Source organism: Pempheris klunzingeri, chromosome 20 (genome assembly GCF_042242105.1).
Source record: "Pempheris klunzingeri isolate RE-2024b chromosome 20, fPemKlu1.hap1, whole genome shotgun sequence".
Classification (NCBI taxonomy): domain Eukaryota; kingdom Metazoa; phylum Chordata; class Actinopteri; order Acropomatiformes; family Pempheridae; genus Pempheris; species Pempheris klunzingeri.
The window spans coordinates 7,433,153-7,458,050 of NC_092031.1; the positions used below are offsets into that span (position 1 = coordinate 7,433,153).

Sequence of the window (24,898 nt, forward strand, 5' to 3'; positions counted from 1 at the left end):
TGAAGAATGCTTTTTTTATATAATGATTGTTTGATACATCATGTGTAAAAAAAAAACAACAAACAAACACAAAGTGTTGGTGTCTGGTCACAGTATTTTGAACACTCAAGCAGTATTAGTAAAATTGTTTTTCAAACACTCAAGAGCATTTTTGTAATTGATGTCTGTGCTCAGCAGCCAGTTATAAAGCATGCAGGTTTTCAGCCTGGTATCACCTGAAAATTGAAATGTATGAAAGAACAATTATTATTTCAATGTTTTAAAGCTGTTTTCAATGTCAAAATCGAAATCACAGTTTACGTGCAGGACTCCAGCAGTCCTACTTTGTAAGAATACAAAGACAGATTTCATACAGTATCAAATTTTAAGTGACCTTTTTCTCAAGGCCCTCTGGCATTTCTTTTATGTCTGAGCCAAATTGCAACCAAGAGATTAAATGCAGAATACAGCAATGAGTGTAATTTCACATTTTCAGAAAGGGTCAAGATTTTGAATAGTTTTAACCATTTAAAGCAGAAGCGGAAGCGGCTGAGCTTATTTCAACAGTCTGAGCCTTTCTCTAAAGGCAATTTGTTGAGGTCTTTGTAAGATACAAATACTGATTCAATCAATACAGGTGTAGCATTGTGTGTTCACTGTTGCCCTTCAGGATTCACTGGTGCTGACCTGGTGGAGTCAAGAGTGTGTGCGGTTAAAAGGATGTTGAACAACAACAGTATGACAAGAAAAAGATCCTTTGCTGATGAGAAATCGAAGCAGGCCGACATGACAACAAGCTCCTGAAACTACCCACAGCCAACGTAATCTGATTCCTTTGTTGTAGTTTGTTATTTGTCCAAAAAAAAAAGGGGGAGGAGGTTGGGGTGCAAAGACCAAAAGCACATTTCTTGAAATCATTTACATATCTGTTTATTCCTGGATAGTATAAACAAGGGTATCTTTTTACAGATAGTGTAGCTGAGACATTTAGAGCTTCATTAAGCTCCAGTGATATTTAGAAAGGTTAAGATCAATTCATTGAAGTCAACATGGGCTGATCATGACTGAACAGCTCTCCCTTGTGGAGAAGCTGCAGCCTGCTGAGGGTGAATGGGTGGGCTGGAGTGTGTGTGTGAGTGAGTTCATGTCGTTCCATCAGGTATTTCACATCTAATAAAAAAAAAATCTATCTAAAAAAAGCACTGTGATGTTTTATTTGTCTATTTATTTATTCATTATTAACCTTTATTTAGTCTGTCATACTTTAAGATACTATCCATCCTACCTTATCTCATAATTATGACTTAATATACAAAACACAAACAATACTCCTACTACTACTAATAATAATAATGCTTTAACATGTAGTGAAATGAGATTCCATACACACTGTATCCTACTGGCTTCTGCAGAAATTAAACTGTACATAAATGAAGTAGTTGAGCTAAACATGACACGAGAAGATACTTTTATTGAGGGTTTCCGGGATTTGATATTTGAGAACATTGGAGTCGAAGTCATCCTCTCTACATTATACGTGACTGTTGTGGTTAAGCGGGGGGCATTATGACAGGCTCGTGGTCCCACATTGCTCAGTATTCAACGTGAAGCCCTGTGCAACTCAAAACACGTGTGAAGCCACGCTGGGGGGGGGGAAATTACGCGCCGGTGCGCACTACGTGTCCGCCAGCCCCAAACAGAAGTTCAAACTTTGACCACTTCAACAAGTAAATAGTAGTAGTTGTAGCAATTAAGAGGGAATAAGCGAAGATATAATATCTAAATCACACGGATTCGTGGCTGGAGTGGGAGGGAAACCTTTGTGCGCTCTCGGCCGGATTAACGAATATATATATGTGTCATGTTGGAGGAAAAGAATTCAGCTGAGCCTGATGTTTACCCTGAAAGTGAGGAATGTCCTGCGGAAGATTCATTTGGATTTGGAGATGACCTGGAGTTAAATCGGTTCGACGGATTGCCCTTTTCCTCCCGTTACTACAAACTACTAAAAGAGAGGAAGACTCTGCCGGTGTGGAAGGTCAGGTGCGAATTTGAAGATGCTCTGGTTAACAACCAACTGGTTATTGTGTCCGGGACAGCGAAGACTGGGAGGAGTACACAGGTAAGAGTAAATGTGAATATCTCATTTGGAAAGAAGGAATCAGGAGGGATGGAAAAGGTGGCACGTGTCTTATAGAAACATAGTTCACATTCAGCAGGGCTCTGTGGGTTTAAATGGCATTAATCATAGTCCAATGGAATCTGACTTTGGAGCTTCTTTGTCACTGTGGAGCATCAGAGTTTAACTTAAGTGCATCTCCCCTTTATTTTCCTCTGTTCAGGGACATTTTGACTTCCTTCAGACTAAAATACCAACTCATAACCCAATTTGTATGACTGGGATGCAGTTGGTTGCCTCATTAGTCAGCAGCTAATATGAGGTCTGCTCCCCCTGATTTGATTTAAATGTGAAGTAAACCCTTTGAGTGGTGTTGTTCTGCGCAGCGTTGCCATGTTTATCCACTCAACAGCACAACGTCTACCTTTAACATAAATTTTATGCTTGTGACATTGTTTTTTTTTTTTTCCCACTCCGACATGTATGGAAGGAATACCATTATGTGAGCTTGTGTGAACAGGCTGCCCAGCTCAGCAGATGCTGTTGTGTCACTGTGAGGCTGTCCAAGCTCCTGCCTGCCTGCCTGACAGTCAGGGCTCACAAAGGCTCCAGCAGGGGTGTTAGGGGACCTCCTGCAGCTAAGCCCTGATCCGCTGGAGCCGCCTCGTGCTGCCAAAGCAATTTTGCATTATGAGAGATAATACCATAGGATATCTCCTGTCACTGTTTGTTTTGTTGTATGCTTAAACAAAAGCTGTTGGGTACAATCCTTGAAAGGGTGATTGCCACTGAAAACTGAGTTTATGTGAAGAGAAAATGTTCTCCTGTCAAGACATTCAATAAAGCATGAAAGGTGAATAACACTTTGTGATTTATCCTTTTTTTTTTTTTTAGATCCCTCAGTGGTGCGCAGAGTACTGTCTGTCTGTGCAGTACCAGCACGGCATGGTTGTGTGCACACAGACCAACAGACAGCAGGCTGTAGATCTGGCCTTGCATGTGGCTGATGAAATGGACGTCAACATAGGTCATGAAGTGGGTTACACCATCCCCCTGGAGACCTGCTGCTCCTCTGACACTGTTCTGAGGTTAGTTGATGAGCTCTCAGTCACAGGCGGCAGCAGCAGCACACTTGAAAGACATTTTAATATCACCCACAAACCCTGCCTGTCACTCTTTATGCTGTCATAAGACATTACGCTCTTCAACATATATCAAGAAGGTAAAGGCTCCTTGTGACAGAACTATCAGTCATTTCAGTTTCAGTTGTTCTGGCTTTTCAAAAATGAGCATTTGCTGCTTTTCCCTTTATATTATTGGAAACTGAATATCTTTGGGATTTGGGACTTTATTGAAACAAAGCAAGGCTCTGGGAACTTGTCATGAACACTTACTCATTTCTAATAATTTACAGACTACGCAATCCTACATACCTTTTTAAGTAAAGAGATAACACAATTTTCCTCTTACAACTGGAAAGTTAAATTCACAAGTAATAGAAAAAACTATGCCAAAACTATGTAACTATTGCCATATCCTGAAGTTGCCACTTGTGGCTGCTGTAAAGAGTTACATAGTGTTGCTTTATAATGCTGCCACTATTAACCCCTTTTGATGGCTTTCATCACTCAGGTACTGTACTGACAATATGCTGTTGAGAGAGATGATGTCAGACCCTTTTCTGGAGCACTACGGGGTCATTATCATTGACCAGGCCCACGAGAGGACAGTTAGCACAGACATACTGCTGGGTCTCCTCAAGGACATCCTGCTGCAGAGGCCTGAGCTCAGAGTGGTGGTCCTCGCCATCCCACCCCTGACTGACAAGCTGCTGAGCCACTACGGCAGCATCCCGCTCATCAGTCTGGGGGCCTCGTCCCCTGCCGAAGTCGTCCACAGCAACAGCGGCAACAAAGACTACTTCTACTCAGCACTGAGACTGGTGCTGGAGATCCATCGAACCAAAGAGGACGGAGATGTTGTCGTGTTTTTTGCTTCAGCTGAGGTAAGAGATTGTTGTATAATTGGACCAAAGAATGAATTGGTTTAACAAATGTCTCCTCTTCTACTTTACTTGTAATCTATTCTGCAGGAGGTTAATTGTGCCCACAGCATCCTCCTGAAAGAAGGCACCAGGCTGGGAGCAGATCTGGGCCAGATGGTGCCTGTGGTCCTGTGCCCAGCCCAGGGAGGGCTACTTCCTGTCCCGATTGAGCAACCAGGCTCCAAGAGGTCCAGGAGAGTTTTCCTCTCAATGCAGCAAGGGGAGGACATGTGGTGGCCTATGGAGTCTGTCAACTTTGTCATTGACACAGGAGTCCAGAAAAAGCTGGTAATTGATTTCCCACAAAGCAAATCTGCCTGAGATGAGTAATATGCTGATATTAATTGGCATGTGCTTTGGACTTTGTAGGTATACAATCCAAGAATAAGAGCCAACTCAGAGGTACTTCAACCCATTAGTCAGTGTCAGGCAGAAATGCGCAAGCAGCTTTCTGGATCAACAGGTATGTCTGACAAAACTCGAGCCAGTTTAAAAGGTTAGAAAATGTTTTTTTATGATGTTTCCAAGTCAGACTCAGACATGATAAAACTTCCTGGAATCTTGACTGAAGGAGCAACATCAGAGTTAATCAGATAACTTTGTGTAAAACCACAATTAAGTGCATCATCTTTTTGCATTACTAAATTTATTTACATTTATTTCCTAGGTAAATGTTTCTGCCTGTATCCAGAAGAGAACCAGCTTCCTGCAGAGATCTCCCCACAGATCTTGGAGTCCAACATTACACCAACAGTCCTTTTCCTAAAAAGGATGGAGATAGGCGGCCTTGGACAGTGCGATTTCATCAACAGACCAGGTAAGCCTACTGGTGGAAACTGCATAAGGTTAACATTGCAACATGAGTCATGATGATAAGCATTTTTATTTTTAAGCTAATCGTTGCCACATCTCTCTTCCACCCTAAAACACAGCCAGAGAGGTGTATGTGGGATGGGGGTTGGCCAGTGGAAGCACAGATGAGAAGTACAGATTGCTCTGGGTAGCTGTTAGAGCCCAGTCAGCCATGATTTAGCTGAGCTGACAGGATCCTGCAACTAACTATTGTCTGAGCTCTGGCCCGCCCTAACATGAACAGAAGAGACTAAAAGAGGCCAGCTCATTAACGATTATACAACATGTCTCGTTAGGGCAGCAACAGAGAAGTACAATGAAGAGGAAGTATGGGCCAAATATAATATGTCTATATTCTTTCAAATGACTTGCCTGAATATGCATGTATCATTATATTTTCATGTGTAAGAGATATTTATTACCTTTTACACCAAGAAAATCAACCATGTAAAACAGGTGCAAACAGAAGTTAAGCGCTTAGAGTTCATAGATTTAAATTGTCCGAGGGTTAATGAAGTAGCGATCCTTTGGGTGCTCTCCAAGGAGTGCCAGGCGGTTGGAGCATAAAAACAAAAAGCTTGATCTTCCAGGCTCATTACAAACTTGCAGTGAAAGCCGATCATTAGACCGACTATGATCCAAAGTTCCACTCTGGCATAGATGTAATATGAGATGGCAGTTTCTCAATGATGATGAAATAGATGAATAAATGCATGTGCTTATCACATCTCACAGAAATAAAAGACCAGCCAACTTTTTCATACAGGGTGCTATGAGTGTTGTAAACATCACCAGTAAGAAACCTAAGAGCAGAACGGTAAACAGCATCCAAGGGCTTAAGAGTTGAGGCAAGAGCCATGCATTTAAATTACATCTCCATAATCCAGACAGAGAAAAACGGCTTCAACAATCCTCTTCCATCAAAGCATTGGAAAGTTAGTGCTATTTCTATATGTATAAAATGTTTTTGTCACAACTTGTTGACAAAATCGTCTCACAAATACAAAGGTATTTATATTCTGTATTATATTCTCTATAATGGTTCTTTGTACAGTGGAAATATTAAAGCTTTTGTTACTATTACCTCTTGCTCTTAGTTTTACCTACAATTGAGTTTAAAATCTTTAAGTGCATCTTGGAGAAAATTAAAGGCATGTTGCAGGTTCTCCACAGCTAGCTGACCACAGTCCGCACAACAATACAATATTGTATCATCCACAGATAAATATGCATGACAATTTGTTATAGATGAAAAGATACTATTAATATCACTTGTAAAAAAAGAACTGAACCCAGAACTGAACCTTGTGGAAGACCCTTAGGGGTCGGTAAAAAAACCTGAACACATAGTTCCCAAGTTCACTGATTACTGATTAGAAAGGTTAGATTAGAAACTAGAGCTAAAACCAACATTACCTAAAATATTTAAAAGCATGGGAAGATTGACAGTGTCAGATGCCATGGAGAAGTCCACAAAGATGGCAGCACAATGTTTTTCTCATCTAAGGCCTTGACAATGTCATTCACAACCAAAGTGATGGCAGAAACAGTGCTGTGCAGAGGCCTGAACCTGGACTGTTGCAAACTTAAAACAGTCTACGGTGCGAAATTCTCCAAGTTGACAATTTATCAGTGACTGTAGAATTTTAGCCAAAGTGGACAATTTTGTGATATTGGTCCTTTCTTATTTGGATCACTTCTTTGCCCGTCCTTATGCAGGAGGACGACATGAGCAATTTTCCAGACCCTGGGGACTACACCACTATTGTCCTATGCGGGGAAAGTCACTATGTCACTAAGCATAGGATTTCATATGATTAGAGTAACTTTGAAATTATTCTTGTGGTGTAAGTTAGTGTTTGTAGAAAACATAGGCAATCCTGGTGAATATTGGTGCAGTCTGTGTGATGATTTCAGCCCATTCATCTCAACTCATCTACCCTTTTGTCCTTTTTGGATACTATGACTGGCATTGGGAATTTTCAAATCTCATATATAGTTGTTTGGAGTAATCCCCCTTCCCCACAACATGTACAGTTACATACACTGAGCAAGAAACAAAAGTTTGGTTTGTTTTGTTGTCTTGTTGCAGATCCCGAGGGTCTCATGCAGGCACTGGAGGAACTGGATTACCTCGCCGCTTTAGATGATGACGGCAACTTGTCTGAGATTGGCATCATAATGTCTGAAATCCCCTTGGACCCTCAGATGGCCAAGGCATTGCTAGCATCCTGCGAGTTTGATTGTGTGAGTGAGATGTTGACGATCGCTGCAATGCTGTCAGGTACGTTTTGAGGCAAGTGTTCACTTGTTCTTCATGAGCGAAGATCTATTGATTGGTTTGTAGAGTCACCAGATGGACATTGTTGTAGTGGCTCCTTTTGTAGATGTACTAAGCTGGAGTTTCTCACAGACACCGAACCAGATGGTCTCTAGTAAGAGTGGCTTGTCTCAGAGGTGCTGACCTTGTTTCCTTTTCTCTTAGCGCCAAGCTGCTTCCTGGAGCCACCTGCTGGCATGAGCCATGAGGCAGTCCAGTGTCACAGAAAGTTCCAGCACCCTGAAGGGGATCACTTCACTCTCATAAACATCTACAATGCCTTCAAACAAAGTCAGAGAGAACAATGTAAGGCACTGTTATAGAGAAGAAGCAATCTTCTCTCAATAAACCAGTACACTTTAGAACAGCAATTTATAATTTTTTTTTTTTTCATCCCAACACAACATGAAATTTAAAAAATATGGTTCCATTGTGTCAAACTCTTTAAATATAGTTTTAAGTAAGTTCCATAGTTTGTCCTTATTTTATTGACTTACTACTTCACTGTGTGTGATGGGTTTTTTTTCCAGACTTCAGAGCTGACAAGTGGTGCCAGGATTATTTTCTGGATCATTCTGCCTTGAAGAAAGCTGAGGCCATTCGATCAGAGTTGACTGACACTTTGAACAGGATCGAGCTTCCCATCTCAGAGTCCGCCTTTGGAACCAAGACCAACACCCATAATATCAAAAGAGCCCTGCTGGCTGGTTTCTTCATGCAGGTAATTGTAAAATAATTGTCAGTATTACTGAATTTGCCCCCAAGCAACTCGTTTGCATTCATGTTGACAGTGTCTTTCCTATTTGTAGATTGCTCGAGATGTGGACGGCTCAGGAAACTACTTCATTCTGACGCACAAACACATGGCCCAGGTACACCCGCTCTCCAGCTATGGGGCTCAGTCACACAAGCTGGGGCTGCCAGAGTGGGTTGTTTTCCATGAGTACAACTTGTCAGAGAACAACTGCATGAGAACAGTCTCTGAAATGTCCCCTCAAGTGTAAGTCAGTCCGCTTTGTAGCTCACTATTAGATATGTCATGTCGGATTAGAACTGAGTCCTCATGGCATGTTTTCATGGATTACACTTTTTGTTATTACAGTGACACTGAGCCATTTGGTCACAATTTAATTTAAATCTTTTTAATCCTCCTAAAATCTCCACAGTAGTTGTCCGTTTATATAAGAAAATAAGTATTAACCATATTTGTACTTGTTTTGTCTTCTCCAAATAATGCTATTTCTCTGTCATTTTAGGTTTATTCAAATGGCACCACTCTACTTTTTCTACAATCTGCCCCCCAGTGAAAGCAAAGAAATACTGCAAGACATGTTGGACCCAGATGCAGCCACGAAACGCAAAGATCAGAAGCAAAAAGCCCCCACAAACAGCAGCGATGTCAGCAGTGGCTGTGCAGTGATGCCACAGACTTATGACAGATGTGTGATTCAATGACGTGAAATTATAAATGTGAAAATATGGGCTGTGATCTCATCACCAAATGTATTTGTGCTTGTAAAATGTTCATAGTCAAATCAGGGACTGTAATAAGTTATTACATTGCTTAAAAGTTGGTTTTTTTGGTCAGATGTATATGGGCAAAGAAGGTTGACTCACACGGTGACCTTTCCACAAGGTGAAGGTGTTGTTCAATGAGCTGACACGTCACAAAATGTAGTAAATCATGAACACCTTTTATTAGTTGTGGTCCAATACAAGTTATAGCCTCCTTGTTCCAGTACTTTTCTTCTTTTTTTTCCTGAGTGCTAGCATCTGAAGGGGTTTTGTTTGTTTCTCACCTTTATCCCCTGCTCTGCTCTCCCCTTTATAACACGGTCTGTCTGGAAATGTGTGTATCCTGACTGACGTTTAGATTTTTTAGACTAATGAGCAGCAGAGGGGCTACAGATGGATGTTGTCTGTTGCTGAACTTTAAAGGTGGAGAAAAAAAAACATCCCATCACACCTCCTGTGCACACAGGTTGATTCAAAGAGATGGTCTTGCACTTTGATGCATGTACAAGCTGCTGGGAAAAATCATTTATTACATCCTTTCCCTTCTTTCCTATGCATAGCTGTCCTTTTCAGAGGTGTTGGTGTACTTTTCTGTTCAGGTTAATGCGGTATGTAAGGTTTAGAGACAGAAACAATATGTATAAGATGACATGCTATCAGGTTAAGAAAGCAGATGTTTGTCAAGGCTTGCAGATGTGTAGTACATTTATTAATAGTCAATGGCAGGAGATCTACAGAAATACTTAATTGGAAAATCCTTGGTAGAATGGTGCTTTGGTACAATGCTCCTCTTCACACAAGCTTTTGTATGTCTGATGTCATGTCAATAATCCAAATCAAATTTGTGAAAATAAGCCTTCTACCAAATTAAGTAATTAAGGAAAATCTGTATCAGTTATCATTCAGTAAATTGACTTAACTGACACAGTCCCTATCTTCTTCCATCTGGACTCCAAGCTCATATCAGCCGTTGTCATTAACACAAAAGCTGTATCATTTGTCTTGGTTCATAATCTTGTTATAAACAAAAGTCTTCTAAAAAAAAAACAGGACTTTATGCTGTGTTTCTATTCATATTCACATGACATGAAAGATGTATATTTCTGCACTAAAAGCTATGAGGGTGGTTTTCTTCTGTACAGTAAGCCATGAATTTGTAAAAACTGCATCTCTAAAATTATAGAAAAATGTACTAAATGACTGATGACAGGTTTAAAAACACTGGCAATACCGTTTCTGACGGTGCCAAACCATACAGAGTCTCTTAAATATGTTAAACCATTTCCAAGAGCCTGAAGGTCTTCGGTGTGTGCATAGGTGTCTTTGTTTATTGTGAGGTTCACACGGTTAGGTACTCTTTGAGTTTGACCATAATGGCAGGCATTCTGTCTGCTGGGATCAGCATCACTGTCCTGAAAGGTTTCATGGGTACGTCATCGAACGACCACCTGCCGCTCAAACAGGAATCTGCCTCTTCTTGGACCGAGTAGTGGAACTTCATGATGGCTTGCTGTGAGGGGAATATAGGCAGTGTTTAAACATGAGAATGTTTAGACATGAATGCAACTGCTTTACGTCACTTCTTTCTTCTTTGAGGGTGTAAATGTATTAAAATAATATGATTAAAAAGGTTAAACACTGAGGTTTTATTAAGTGTCAAACACTGCAAGTAAAATACTCTATATTATGAAACATTAAGTTAGCATCTTAGAATCTGCTTGATTTTACCTCATAGAAGAATTCCTCTTCTGCATTGACAAACATGTATTCGTCTTTGGGAGCTCCTCTGGCTGGAATATTCTTGCTTGCCTCTTTGCAGGTCTTGCTGATCATCAGACAATAGTGACACCTCCCGCTGGGTTTATTCGTCCTCTGAGCTTCAGCTATTTCATCCCTGGAGGACAGAATTTCTCTCCGTTTATTTTCCTGTACACAAGACTCATTCATTTTTTTTACCATGAACAAGGCTACTTTACTTTAGCTACAGATGCTCCTTTAGCGATTAGAATGAGAGGAACTATTCCAAATTTAAATCCATTTATAAAAAGCAGTTAAAAAATAGATATTTTTTCAACACCATCAAGTCAGGTATCCTTTTCAGTCAACAAAAAAGCTTCGACAACAGCCAGCAGTTCATTCAAGATCCAGGGGTTCATCCCCATTTTCACTCCCAGGATGCAATAGTGTGATTACAAACATACATGAACATACAGTTTTACCCCCACAGTGGCGGTATCACTTTGCTTTCAAATGCTACACTGACAACGTCCCTGTTACCTCAAAAAAAGAGGAAATAAAAGTGTAATGTGGCTGCAGCCTTCACAAATACATAATTAAAACTCCTTCCAGGAAGCTGCAGCTCTGGTTCTATTGAGGTGAAACTGATTAAAAATGCCTACTGAATGCAGTATCCCTGTATGAATTTCAATTTGAATTATTCATTTGGTTGAAAGCTCATGAAAAATGAGACAAAACTTAGGAGTATACACATGTAGAGCAAAACTGAAATAAAGTGCTACCGTGGGAACAGATTGTGTGTGATCCCAAGGAATAAAAAAAAATGTATTTAAGATATTTATAAGCTGGTTTAACGATGCATTTGATGACGCCTTTGTGAAAAGCAACAGTGTTAAATATGAGTTGGTGTCGATTTCTCCCTGAGAGGAAATACTGAGGAGGACATAAGGGGAAAGACTGGAACTCACTGGAGCTGTTTGTGGAGTGGGAGGGCGATCTGTGGAGGCACGTTGATGAAGCGCTCACTCAGCAGGAGCCCCACAGGCTTGCTGGTGTCATTGAGGATCTGCTCTAGCTGCTCCGTCACGCTGTGGGTGGAGTTCTTCTCACACTGATCCACGATCAGCTCCTTCACCTCCTCCACACATTGCACTCCCTGCCAAAAGCATCAGACACACACCTACAGTGAAAATTTTTAACGAACCAACGTCACATGACATGAATTCCTGAATTATCAAAGCCCCCCCCCAGTTGCCAATTAGGCCGTACCTTTCTCTCTGTAAGGTTGAGCATGGTGATGAAGCCAAACACTTCATCTGGGTCGTCGTCGTCGCTGTCCTCCGGCACCTCAGCTTGCTGGAGCGCAGTGACAAATGAATCATCGAGTTGATTGAGAGTGATTGAGAGTCGACATGATCGAATTAAAACTGTTGTCAAATGTGAGATGAGATTGAACTATTGAGTAACTAACCTTAATGACACTCCCAACATGATTCTGTTGAATGATGAGGTCTGTCATCTCTGACGTATTTACATGAGCCTTCAGGAAGACCTGAAACACAGCAGACATGACGTCAGTGAGCACAAGACTTTAATTATGAACATGATCATTTAGATGCAAAACTTTATTTTAAATACTTTGAAATATTTTCCCACACCTGTTGTAAGAGTTTCTTGACGCCATTGAAGTCGTTGGCTGAAATGGTGTGGGCTTCAAAGTCCACAACTACCTCCTAAAAAAGGGAATTAAGAAAGTACAGAGCACTTAATAAAAATATAAAACTTGCCAGCTGGTGTGCAAAGTATTTATTCACGTGAACTCTTGTTGTTTAATATACCTTTTAAATGAGATATGCGTGGTGTAATGCTTTCGTCTATTACAGTAGTTACAGTGAAACAGTTTAAGTATTTCAGTTTATCGAGTTTAATAGTGTTAATCTCTTCAGTCCTGGCTGACAGCAATGGTAAATAACCCTAATGTGGCTTCGTTTACTATTAGCCGACAGGTGACTTAGCTAGCTAGTAACTAGCTGGCTAGCAAGGCCATGCATCACATACACATTCAAAGAAGAGTGGTTTTTTTACCTCATTGATCTCCTCTGACGCGTCGCTGTCCTCCTCTCCGGAATCATCTTCCTCCTCCGGACTCTCATCAGAGCTGTTCTCACTTTCCTCGGGATTTTCACCCAAGCCTACTGCTCTCCTCTTAGCAGAAGAAGCCATGCTGCAAAACGGCAACACATGCGTCAACTGGGTGGGCGGGGCAAAGCGTAAAGTGCCGCTACAGATAAGCAGGAAAGTGAAGCTCGGAAGCCGCCATTATGGCTCCGAATGTACGCTTCTTGCCGCTTGCCGGAGCAACCATCGGAGCCGTAATGTTGGCTTGTCGCCCTGTTGCAAAATGGAATAAACCATTTTAAAAGGGGGGGTAAATTATCTATATTGCCTAAACTGCTATGCTACTGCAATAAATAAGTATCTGTATTATATAGTATGATTTTTAAATGTATTATTTTTGATAAATAAATGATAGTTTCCGCGTATAAATTGACTTTTTGTGAGGTTACCCAAATATATGATGTCATGTCTCCCCTTCTGGTTGAAATCGTCATGCACTCAGCGGAAGTGATAAGTCAAGGTAGCCTACATGAATTCCGTGCAGTATTTTGTCTTTTTTTTTATTATCCTTTATAGTTTGTATCATTCTACGATACCATCATTAGTCGCTTATTATTACTAGGCATGACGGACTGGTCCCAATAAGGGGGCGGTCGCTGTAGCTAAACTGTCGTTCAGTGTGTCTTGCTAATGTAAACAATAACACAGCAGAACATAAACCACGTTTAAGCTTCATACATTCAAAATACACTCAGCTAGAAGGTGTGGCATTATTGCTTTTTATTTGCTTCTACCATGCAATCCAATAATCGTGACTCAGGGGTATTGTTATCAGCAGTTTGCATATGACAGTTTATGGGTGTAGCTTAGCTTGCTGTGCATTCACACCCTCTGTCTTCACTGTTTTTGCAGAATTTGGCTGCATCTTTGACAACTGCATTCATTTGTTTGTGCTTTTGCATTCTTTTTCATTTATTTTTTTTTAATCCAGGGTTTTAAGGTCTTTTTCAAGATGAATGTGCTGCTTCTTAAGGAGCCAAGAGATGGAGAGTCTGGACCTGATCCTTATATTATGGTAGATGCACTTTCCCTAGATCCTCTTGTTCTATGTTCATATTTGTATTTTCAGCTGTTGTCAGTACTGCACTTTGCTTTAATGATTTCTTATTTTGATTCCACAGGAGCTGGCATCACAGGGACATAAAGCGACCCTAATTCCCGTGCTGTCATTTAAGTTTGTCTCATTAAACACCTTGTCAGACAAGGTGAATTCCATTGTCACAGTATTGAATTGGTATTTCTTTTCATCCATATCATGCATCTGTTGTTTACGATGACTTCCTTCTTTTTCAGCTTTTCCAGCCCGAAAAACACGGAGGACTTATATTTACTAGTCCAAGAGCAGTTGAGGCTGTGAAGATGTGCTTAGAGGCAGAAGAAAGAAGGGAAGGTAGGAGGACACAATTGCATTTCAAAAACAAAATTGTTGCACCCTGAAGGTCGCTATAATGGACGCTAATTGAGATTTGAAACCATCTGTTATTCTTTTCCTAATTACTGATTCAGAATGGAACAGCTCTGTGAAGGACAAGTGGAACACCAAGACCATATATGTGGTTGGGAAGGCAACTGCTGCATTAGGTGAGTCACACATAAATACATTTCTGGCTAAAAGTCTATCTTTGTGCATTGTGCTTTTTATAAACCTTTGCTGTGTTAATGCTAATTCTAGCAGAGTGTGGCAAGCACCAGGTGCTGACAGGAGTGTGTGAAATGATGTTACTACTCTCAGTCATTGGAAAATCGGTTGTACACAAGTCACAGTTTGCTGTGACGCACAGTTAAGCAGGTGCAGCACCTTCCTGATGTGTGTTTTAGTGACAGTTGATCTCTTTGTTGTCAGTTTTATGAGTTGTGTACTTAGTAATGGGATTCATTGAAATGAATTTGACAAAATTACTTATTTATGTAATCATTCAGTAATATGTTCCTGATATCAACGTCCCATATCTTATTATTTCCAATCCCTTTTTATGTTTTCTTCCCCCACAGTACGAAATCTGGGTCTGAACCCTTTGGGCGAGGACACGGGGACAGCAGAGGTCCTGTCACGTGTTATTATTGAACGTACGATATGATTCTATACTCTCACACTCCTCAGAGTTCAGTTTAATAGAAAATGTGTTCCGATAACTAATATGACCTTATACTTAATTCCAATCATAGGAGAGGACACAAATATTCCACCACTCTTTTTCCCCTGTGGCTCAATCAAAAGAGAAGTCTTGCCTACGGCTTTAAGGGAAAATGGTAAGCACTTTCCCCTGTTGTGCCTCACGATTAAAACTCAAGGTGATAAAAGTCCCACTGGGGTTATACTAATTATAAAATAATAATTGTGCTGCCTTTATCACTGCGGGGATCTGTTTCTTTGTTTCCAGGAGTGCCCCTAGAGACGCTAACTGTCTATCAAACAGCTGAGCATCCAGATCTGGAGAAAAATCTGAAGAACTATTTCACAGAGCAGGTAGGACTCCACTCCTACTGCTTTTTAGAACGTACCGTTTTAAATATTGCGTCTCTTCATTTGTCTGTGCTATTTCAGGGCACTCCAGCCAGCATAGCTTTCTTCAGTCCATCAGGAGTGAAGTTTTGCCTAGAAGTGGTGCGGAGGCTGTCGGGTGAACAGCTGACTCAGATAAAGGTACAGCCTCCTCATAGTCACACGCGTAAAATAATTGCATGAATCTGCAGTACTTAACTGTTCTTCAGTGCCTCTGACAGTTACATAAACTTGTTTGTTCCCAGTTTGCCGCCATAGGGCCTACTACGCAAGACGCCATGACAGCAGAAGGTCTGTGTGTCAGCTCTACTGCAGAAAAGCCAACAGCTGAACACCTGGCAGCAGCTATAGCCAAAGCTCTACAGTAACCCCCCAAAGGCTCCTAAATCCATCCTCTTTATCTTCTCTCTTTTATGTATTCTGCATTATTTATTTGTGTTGTCATCTGTCTGTTTTACTTTACTGCTTATCTTGCCCGTTTTGAATGTACATCAGCTAATTTGCACTGAGAAAAACTAGCTTCTGTTGGCAGAATCGACTCAAAAATGTAAATGAATATAATTATGATTTTATTTATGTTAAGCTTGCGTAAGACATTCGATGTAGGGTTGTTGTTTTTTTTAATTAAACTTAAGTCAGTGTGAGGATATAAAAATTTGGTCAGTGGTTATTCATTGTAAAACATTCGCTCGTGTGTGTGTGTGTGTGTGTGTGTGTGTGTGTGTGTGTGTGTCCTATTCAGAACAGGTGTTGTCAGAAGTCACAGCTGTCTTAAACTGTTATTGTCCACATGAAAGTGAAGGTTTTAACTTCTTTCCACAGGCCAACAACAGCCCATTTAAAACCAATGGAGCGTGTATGACACATCCATACAATTCAGTGACATTGAGCAGTTGGAGACAGTAGAGAGAGGTTTACTTTTCACACAAAGCTGAGGAAAGTGGGATACCTCCAGAGAGTCACACCTTTAGATGGGTGTGGAAGAACTCAGGCTCTGCCTATAAAACACTGTCGCGTCTCTCTTGCCGTCATCTCACTTGTAAATAGTCACATGAGTAAATCAGCACCACGATGCTGACATTTATCCAGCTGATTTTGCTTTTTTGGACGAGCATTAGCTCAGCTGATGCAGAGAAACTTTTCCATAATCGGGATCATTCAGATGTGCAGAACCTTAATTCTCACCAAGCCGAGGTTATATCAGATAAGCACACAGCAGAGGTAAAAATCTCTTTGTTAATATATTAATCTATCTTACAAACTGTTCTGTTTTTTTTAGATTAACCATTTTATGATTTATTATAGGAACCATACAATATAACCCATGTCTTGTTATAGTTATTTCTCCTTAGGTATGGATTCATTAAGCCAGTGAACTGGGAGGAGATCCAGTTTGAAGATTCAGACACCTCTTTTGATGATGACTTCCTGGAAGACCTTCAAGACTTGATCCAGGAAGGAACCTCAGTGGGATCACATTCAAGGGATGCTCCTCGTGGTGGTGATCAATATGACCACAATGGTGCTGCTGAGAGCCGAGCGTTTATTTCAGCACTTGAAGAGTTTCAGAAGGTATCTGGCCTGCCTGTTACAGGTGTGTTTGATAAAGCCACCAAGGAGGCGATGAACAAACCGCGGTGTGGAGTCCCCGACAAAGATGTTGACCTGAACACTCCTGTAACACCTGAGAACAGTAGTGCCTTAGATACTGAAAACAGATTCAGTGACACTTTCAATGAGACTGACGGTAACAACACAGCAAGTAATATAATCAGTGTCACTTCTTTTAGCACCACTAACTCCTTTGAAGATGACGCAATCGATTTTAATAACACAGAAAATGTTGTCATTTCTAATGACACCAGCATGAATTACACAGAGGACTTTAACTTACAATATCAAGTTTTGAATAACAGTTCTGTGAACAGCTCACATGATATCAACACGGAGAGTCAGAAGGTGAATTCCAGCGGGAACATCCATCAGAGTGAAGCAGTGCGACGCAGGAAACGCCACCTTGCCACTCTGGTATCCAAAAACAGGCACAGGAGAGATTTGGGTGAAACTGGTTACATGGCCTTTTCTAAGAGGGTGTTGAAATGGAGGCTGATAGGAGAAGGCTACAGCAGTCAGTTGTCTATTGAAGATCAGAGGTACATTTTCAGACTGGCCTTCAGGATGTGGAGTGAGGTGTCTCCGCTGGAGTTTGTGGAGGATACACATTCCCACCTGGAGAACGTTGATATCAAGCTGGGCTTCGGTACAGGTTGGTCTGACCCAATACACATGATAGCCATTACAGGACTTCTTAGTGAAAACTCTTAGTACTACTCTTTGCTTAGAGATAACATCAAGAATCTCTGATGGTTAATCTAAGCAAATTTTATTTGCTCACATATTTGCTGAAGTACAGTATGGTACATAGGTTTTTTCCTCTCTCACTTGGACATATATTTACAGAGAGTACACAATTCACATTTTACTTAAAAAACTAAAAAAATGTAAATTCTAGTATCTGTAAAATGCTAAAATTAAATTATTTTGCCATCATTTGAGACCCATATAGATTACAGCAATAGCTTTATTGTGAAAAACCAACTTTTTTCACCTGTAACTGTATCTTCAGTGTCCCATAGAGTCAAAAAATGTTGGATTTGTACAACAAAGCTTTGTATGTCTGGATGATTTCACTGTACCTGCTCCTTGTTAGAAGTAGCATATTGCTTTTATGTGTAGATATTGCAGATATATATGACAGAGATATAATTGCATTTTTTATTGACAACTATATTCCACACAGGAAGGCATCTGGGTTGCAAGCAGAGATTTGATGGCACCGGTCAAGAATTTGCCCACGCCTGGTTCCTGGGAGATATACACTTTGATGATGACGAACATTTCACTGGTCCCAATGCTGGCAGTGGGATCAGCCTTCTAAAAGTATGAATACTGCTGCATGGTTCAGGGAATCTTCAGATCATATTGAAAAAAGAATATCCACAGCTTCAGTTACAGTTCAGTCATTCTAAATCTTTTTTAAACTTTCCTTTCTGTTAGGTGGCAGTTCATGAGATCGGCCATGTGTTGGGTCTCCCTCACATTTACAGACCTGGCTCTATAATGCAGCCCAGCTACCTGCCCCATGAGTCAGGCTTTGAGATGGACTGGACGGACAGGAAAGCCATACAGCACCTTTATGGTACGTAGTAACAGCACCATCTTGTGGATCTACACACACACATTGACTTATTCTTCTATCTGCGTGAGGACACTCAATGACACCTTTCCTTAAGCTTAACCATCACAACAGAATGCCTTACCCTAACCCAAATTCTAACTTTAACCTTAAAACCAAATCGTAACCCCCAAACAGCCCCTTTGAAGTTGTGAGGACCGGCCAAAATGTCCTCACTTCCCAAAAATGTCCTAACTATGCTGGTAAAATGTGTGTGCTAGTCCTCACTATGTAACAAGAACGAGAACACACAAATACACAAACACAGACTAAGAGAGAATTAGATTCGGGATTAACACACTGACACAAAACCAATAGGTTTTCTATAATGTGCTTCTTGTTTTTGAATCCAGGAGGCTGTAAAGGTCGATTCAACACCGTATTTGATTGGATCAGAAAGGAGAAGACACCCTACGGGGAGGTGGTCATCCGCTTTAACACCTATTTTATGAGAGATGGCTGGTACTGGCTGTATGAGAACAAAAAGAACCGAACACGCTATGGAGATCCCGTTGCACTGCAGACTGGCTGGCGTGGGCTTCCCATGGAAGGAGTGGATGCATACGTGCATGTGTGGTCCAGAAAAAGAGATGCTGTTTACTTCTTTAAAGGTAGGCCTAAAAAAGCCTACACATCTAAATACTCTATGTGCGTACATGTACTGCAGTTTGGCAACAATGAGATCATTTTCATACAGTAGTTGAAATAGCTGAATAAAGATACATTTGACTTAATGTTGTTTTTGTGTGCAGGCACTCAGTTCTGGCGGTATGACAGTGAGAATGACCAGGTGTTCAGACAGGACCCTGAAGGTCATCGCTATCCGAGGTCAATCTCTGAGGCTTTCCCGGGGGTGTTGAGTCCCATTGACACAGCCTTTTATGACAGGAGGGACTCCCACATCTACTTCTTCAAAAACACTCATGTAAGAATCCTTATCCTCTCTTTGACGCATGATAAGTGGGGAGGTGCACAGACTGGTAGATTAGTTGTGTTGGAAACAAAGATATTGGAGATTGTATGAGAGAAGGCCTGTAATGGGTAACACAATGCACAGAGGGTATTATGTATATTCTGGTGGAGGGATATCCTTGGGGCCCCTCTAAAATTTTAATCCAGCCTGGATTTATTGTAAGAACTACTGTTTCCTTTTGTGATTAGTAATCTAACAATGCTAGTTTGTATATCAGGTAGATATACGATCTGGTAGAGATGAAAGCCCAAGCTAATTCATTGTTTCTCAACATCATGGGAGAATATATTTATGCAAACAAAGCTGCTACAACTCCTCTGTGATTTGTTTGCATCTTGTAATTGAATTGAATTCTATATAAGAGGCAGAACAATTATCTCTTCAAACAGGTGTATGCATTCAACGTGGAAGCCAACAGCTTGGCAAGAGGCTTCCCCAAAAACATCAGAGATGTTTTCCCTGCAGTGGCAAGCGGAGACCATCCAGATGGCAACGTTGATGCTGCCTTCTTCTCCTACACCCACAATGCCATCTTTCTACTCAAGGGCACGCGCTTCTGGCAGGTGGTGAGCAGCCGCAATCGCTGGCGCCGGCCCTTTCTGCCACGAAATGGCCTGCTGCCACACAAGGAGGTGGATCAGCACTGGTTCGACATCTGCAACGTTCATCCCACTGCACTGAAACTAACCCGCTGAGGCCGCCGAAGCAGAGATTCATTACAGCTGATGTGTGCTGGTATGGTCTACTGATTGATACTAATTCACCTGTTGTTGTATGTGCACATGTCGTCATCTGTGTGGACATCCGTTGTTTACTTGGAAAGCTTTTTGTAATTTAAGGTCTTAAAGACAAAAACAGCCTAATATTTCTGTTGGCTTGAATACAATGAGGTGTGTTATCAACTACATTAACTTCTGTGTGGAGAACACCGTACCCACCAGGAAAGTACGGTGCTTCTCCAATAACAAACCCTGGGTGACCTCAGAACTGAAGGCCCTGCTGAAGGAGAAGAAGAGAGTCTTCAGATCTGGGGACAAGGAGGAGCTGAGGAGGGTGCAGAAGGAGCTGAAGAAGAAGATCTGGGAGTGCAAGGCCAGATACAGGACCAAGATGGAGAGCCACTTGCAGACTAACAATGTAAGGGCAGTCTGGAGAGGACTAAAAACCATCTCTGGTCACAGCAGAGGCCATGAGAGGGGGCTGGAAGGAGACCAGGAGAGGGCAAACGAACTTAATCTGTTTTTCAACAGATTTGACTCTGCCCCCGCCCCTCCCCCCACTCATCAAAGCACGGACCATCCCAGCACTCTGACACCCCCCTCCCCCTACACCCCATGCCTCTCCATAACAGCTAACCAGGTGAGAAGTGAGCTGAGGAAGACCAAGGCGAGGAAGGCCGCAGGTCCTGATGGCATCAGCTCCAGACTGTTGAAGGACTGTGCAGACCAGCTCTGTCAGGTGCTCCTGCACATCTTCAACCTGAGCCTGAGTCTGGAGAGGGTACCAGCTCTGTGGAAGACTTCCTGCGTGGTTCCGGTCCCAAAGACAACGCACCCCAGGGAGCCCCACCACTTCAGACCTGTGGCCCTCACTTCTCACATGATGAAGACCATGGAGAGGATCATCCTCAAAAACCTCCGCCCCCTGGTGAGCCCACATCTGGATCCACTGCAGTTTGCCTACCAACCGAGCACTGGAGTGGATGATGCAGTCATCTACCTGCTTCACAGATCCCTGACTCACCTGGAGAACACCGGCAGCACTGTGAGGGTCATGTTCTTTGACTTCTCCAGTGCATTCAACACCATCCAGCCGTCACTGCTCAGGGTGAAGCTGGAAAGAGCGGGAGTGGACTGTCACCTGGCTGCATGGACAACAGACTATCTCACCAACAGACCGCAGTACGTGAGGCTCCAGGACTGTGTGTCTGACATGGTGGTCTGCAGCACAGGGACCCCACAGGGGACAGTACTCTCCCCCTTCCTCTTCACCCTGTACACCTCGGACTTCAGTTACAACTCTGGGAGCTGTCACCTCCAGAAGTTCTCCGATGACACAGCCATCGTAGGGTGTGTGTCAGAGGGGGACGAACAGGAGTACCGGGAGGTCGTCTCCAGCTTCGTTGACTGGTGTGAGCTAAACCATCTTCAGCTCAACACCAGCAAGACAAAGGAGATGGTGATTGACTTCCGCAGGAAGACATCCCAGACTGCACCGGTGAACATCCAGGGACTGGACATTGAGAGGGTGGAGACCCTCAAATACCTGGGTGTTCACCTCAACAACAAACTGGACTGGTCTCACAACACAGACGTCCTGTACAAGAAGGGCCAAAGTCGTCTCCACCTGCTGAGGAGACTGAGGTCCTTTGGAGTGTGCAGGACTCTGCTCAGGACTTTTTATGACTCTGTGGTGGCGTCTGCAGTCCTCTATGCAGTGGTCTGCTGGGGAGGAGGGAGCACAGAGAGGGACAGAAAGAGACTGAACAGGCTGGTCAGGAGGGCCGCTTCTGTCCTGGACTGCTCCCTGGACTCCATAGAGGAGGTGGGTGAGAGGAGGACACTAACAAAACTCAAGTCCATCATGGACAACCCCTCTCACCCCCTGCATGAGACTGTGGGGGCCCTCAGCAGCTCTTTCAGCAGCAGGCTGAGGCACCCACCCTGCAAGAAGGAACGCTACCGCAGGTCATTTCTCCCATCAGCCATCAGACTCTTTAACACCAGCATCACTGGCTGATGTTAATATACTGCCTACCATCCATGCCATTCCATTCCTGTAAATATCCTATGGTGTAAATATTTATTTCATTTCATCACAATCCATATATTTATATCTATATTTATATTTATATTTATATTTATATTTGCTATTTTTTGTCTTTTCTATTGCTTTGTTCTTTCACTGTCCCTGTTTATATTGTTGCTGCTGTAACAAGAAAATTTCCCCCTATGGGGGATAAAATAAAGAAGTCTAAAGTCTAAAGTCTAAAGTCTATCAATACACTGATATGAAAACAACCTTAAATGACCTCTCATGAATAGGAGCATTAGTGAGAAGAAACTTATTAGTAGGATATGTTCTTACTCTGTTTACAGACTTTGTTTTACTTTAGACATATATAATTTAAAATTAAAAAGAAAAGGAGATATTTATGCAAAAAACATACAGTAATTACATATTGTGAACTATGGAGTGACTTCTCATGTCAGATAGATTGGACCTATAACGTTAGAAGAAACACATGTAAATGTAACTGTACTATCACACATGTAATAAGTGGCCATTAAACGTTATGGTATAGAAAAATTAATGTGATATAAATATGTAAAACCTATATCATCAGAAATACTCCTCACAATGAATTAGATCCATAGCTGCCCAAAGGCAAGAAAGGATATCATGTGACCTGTGAAACCATGTTACTTCCATTTCCAAAAATCCCTTCAATACAGTGGGACTCATTCCTTGTAGTGTAACAAGCTTTTGACCTGATTCAGAAGAAAGCAGTAAAAGCTTTATCACTAAAAGCCTAGAAGTGCTGGAAAAAATCTATTTAGTGATCCGTTTCTTTGAAATTTTTCTTGCTACGGTTAAAGATTTACATACTATCAATCAAAAAATGGAAATTTAGATTGAAGCAGAATGATTGAAAAAGATACTCGCCTTATTACTTAATGCTGTTTCATTTTATAGTAATCATTTGAGCACGGTGCAAAGAAACAGACATTGATTCTGTAATCAATATGTTACTTGAACACTCTTATTAATTCAGCTCATCTGACAAGATTAAGCTCCTGGTGGGCCCAAGATAACTAGCGCTGTGCTTCAGGCACTCCATAGGCTATATTAATAAATTGAAGTAGAAATCAATTACAAGCAAAGAAACAAAATGTCATGGCAAGTGGGGCTACGGAGACGGATGTCATGAGATAGTGAGTCTGCTCACGCAGTTACAGAATGAGCTTCTCTCTCTGCAAAGGCATTAACAGCGTACAAATAAATACCCCTGTTAATCTCTTTCTGCTGAAGATGTGTGCTTGTCTTCAGATAATATTCTGTGATTCCTTGTAATTTTCATGGTATAACTAGGATTTGAATGAACAGATAGCAGCGGGCATCATTTCTGGCTTCTTGGTCCAAGTCAATTTAAAAATTTTGAGATTTAAAATTATCACAATATTTACAGGCATATTATCCGTCTGATTCAGACATTTGTTTGAATCTAATATGCCATATGTTTGTTGCTGCAGTACGTTGCTGGGTGGCTGACATCTCAGCAGGAATTATTGATGGACTAATTTTGAACCCAGTACATAAGACGATGCAGTGCAGTGGAGGCTTGTGATCTGTTTGTTTATCCCATTATGAAGGACCATACATCTCCTGCATCCCGGAGTTCCCCATACAGAGAAATCCTAAATACAAACTGTTATTCACACATGCGAGTCCCCGGCTGACATACTACACAGCTCAATGATCTGTGCTTTTGCACTAACAGTGTTGCTATTGAAGCTCCCTTCCCTTCACCGCGGGCCTCTTTGGATGCAACAAGGATAAATGAGATCAGTCATGCTGATGGATCCGGAGCCACAGCAGCCCCAGAGTGATACAAAAACCTGTGTCATGGCACAGGAATCCACATGGGAGGCACTTGAGAAACAGGAGAATGGGATGAAACTCCTGCAGCACATTCATTTAACAAAAATCTCCCAAACTCTGCCAAGATGTGAAAATATCTTGCAGTGCTATTGCCTCATTTCTGTCTCAGAGCAGTGTGGAAAACACAGGAATAAATCATTTTAGTATCATTTCAACTCAGTGTCATACTGTAATCTGTCTGTGCGTGTGTCATGGGATTAGCTCAACAAGCTGCATGTAGATACAGTAATGCGTTGCATTTAAATGTATCTTCAAGATTTTCATCTGCGAGCTCCAGCCTTTAAGGGATATCATTTTGTCCCATCTCAGATCCCGAGGGTTAAATTAATAGTGAGTTCAAGGATTTAATCGATTTCATGTTCATAGAAAAAGAGCATTGACATAGTTAACAATTCCAGGATTTGATCTAAATGATGGCATTTTTTTTCTGTGAGTCACACCTTGAGGGGAAGATGCTGAATACTTTTATTGTGTGCTTGAGTTGAGAAATTGAACTTTAATCATTCTACATGTCACAATATTCACCACACGCTGTAAAAATCTGTCATTCTCTGCCCACTGACTCCATGAGAAACCCCATCAGAAAAAAGGAACAAACAATTCCATTACTTCACTAGTATTGATCAGCAGCCATGGAGAGGACTCGTGAGGATAGAACAGCTTCCCGAATCCCATTTCCCCACCCCCACTCTGGTGTACCGTGGTATTTCCTCACCCCTTATTATACATGGTACATTATAACCCACCAAAGGCAATGCAAACCCATGTATATGGTGTCTGG

At 41.6% G+C, this 24,898-nt stretch overlaps 3 protein-coding genes across 3 annotated transcripts; 2 read left to right on the forward strand and 1 right to left on the reverse strand.

Moving 5' to 3' along the window:
- Positions 1-1,840: 1,840 nt before the first annotated feature.
- On the forward strand, positions 1,841-8,808 carry LOC139220221 (putative pre-mRNA-splicing factor ATP-dependent RNA helicase DHX32). The gene is made up of 11 exons (XM_070852294.1): positions 1,841-2,101; positions 2,993-3,186; positions 3,731-4,103; positions 4,191-4,430; positions 4,512-4,605; positions 4,810-4,959; positions 7,087-7,278; positions 7,480-7,620; positions 7,845-8,035; positions 8,124-8,314; positions 8,571-8,808. The coding sequence occupies exons 1-11, from the start codon at positions 1,841-1,843 to the stop codon at positions 8,767-8,769; spliced, it is 2,226 nt and encodes a 741-aa protein (XP_070708395.1). The 3' UTR covers positions 8,770-8,808.
- A 181-nt stretch (positions 8,809-8,989) lies between these two features.
- Positions 8,990-12,816, reverse strand: bccip (BRCA2 and CDKN1A interacting protein). The gene is made up of 7 exons (XM_070852441.1): positions 12,652-12,816; positions 12,225-12,299; positions 12,038-12,118; positions 11,836-11,922; positions 11,535-11,722; positions 10,558-10,723; positions 8,990-10,339 (listed from the first exon to the last, which is right to left on the reverse strand). The coding sequence occupies exons 1-7, from the start codon at positions 12,787-12,789 to the stop codon at positions 10,169-10,171; spliced, it is 906 nt and encodes a 301-aa protein (XP_070708542.1). The 5' UTR covers positions 12,790-12,816; the 3' UTR covers positions 8,990-10,168.
- Positions 12,817-13,184: 368 nt separating this feature from the next.
- On the forward strand, positions 13,185-20,150 carry mmp21 (matrix metallopeptidase 21). Its single transcript, XM_070852346.1, has 15 exons — positions 13,185-13,204; positions 13,676-13,759; positions 14,038-14,134; positions 14,251-14,325; positions 14,737-14,811; positions 14,911-14,994; positions 15,126-15,211; positions 15,290-15,365; positions 15,493-15,538; positions 16,600-17,513; positions 18,048-18,187; positions 18,305-18,446; positions 18,836-19,093; positions 19,235-19,407; positions 19,845-20,150. The coding sequence occupies exons 2-15, from the start codon at positions 13,697-13,699 to the stop codon at positions 20,148-20,150; spliced, it is 2,535 nt and encodes an 844-aa protein (XP_070708447.1). The 5' UTR covers positions 13,185-13,204; positions 13,676-13,696.
- The last annotated feature ends 4,748 nt before the right edge of the window (positions 20,151-24,898 follow it).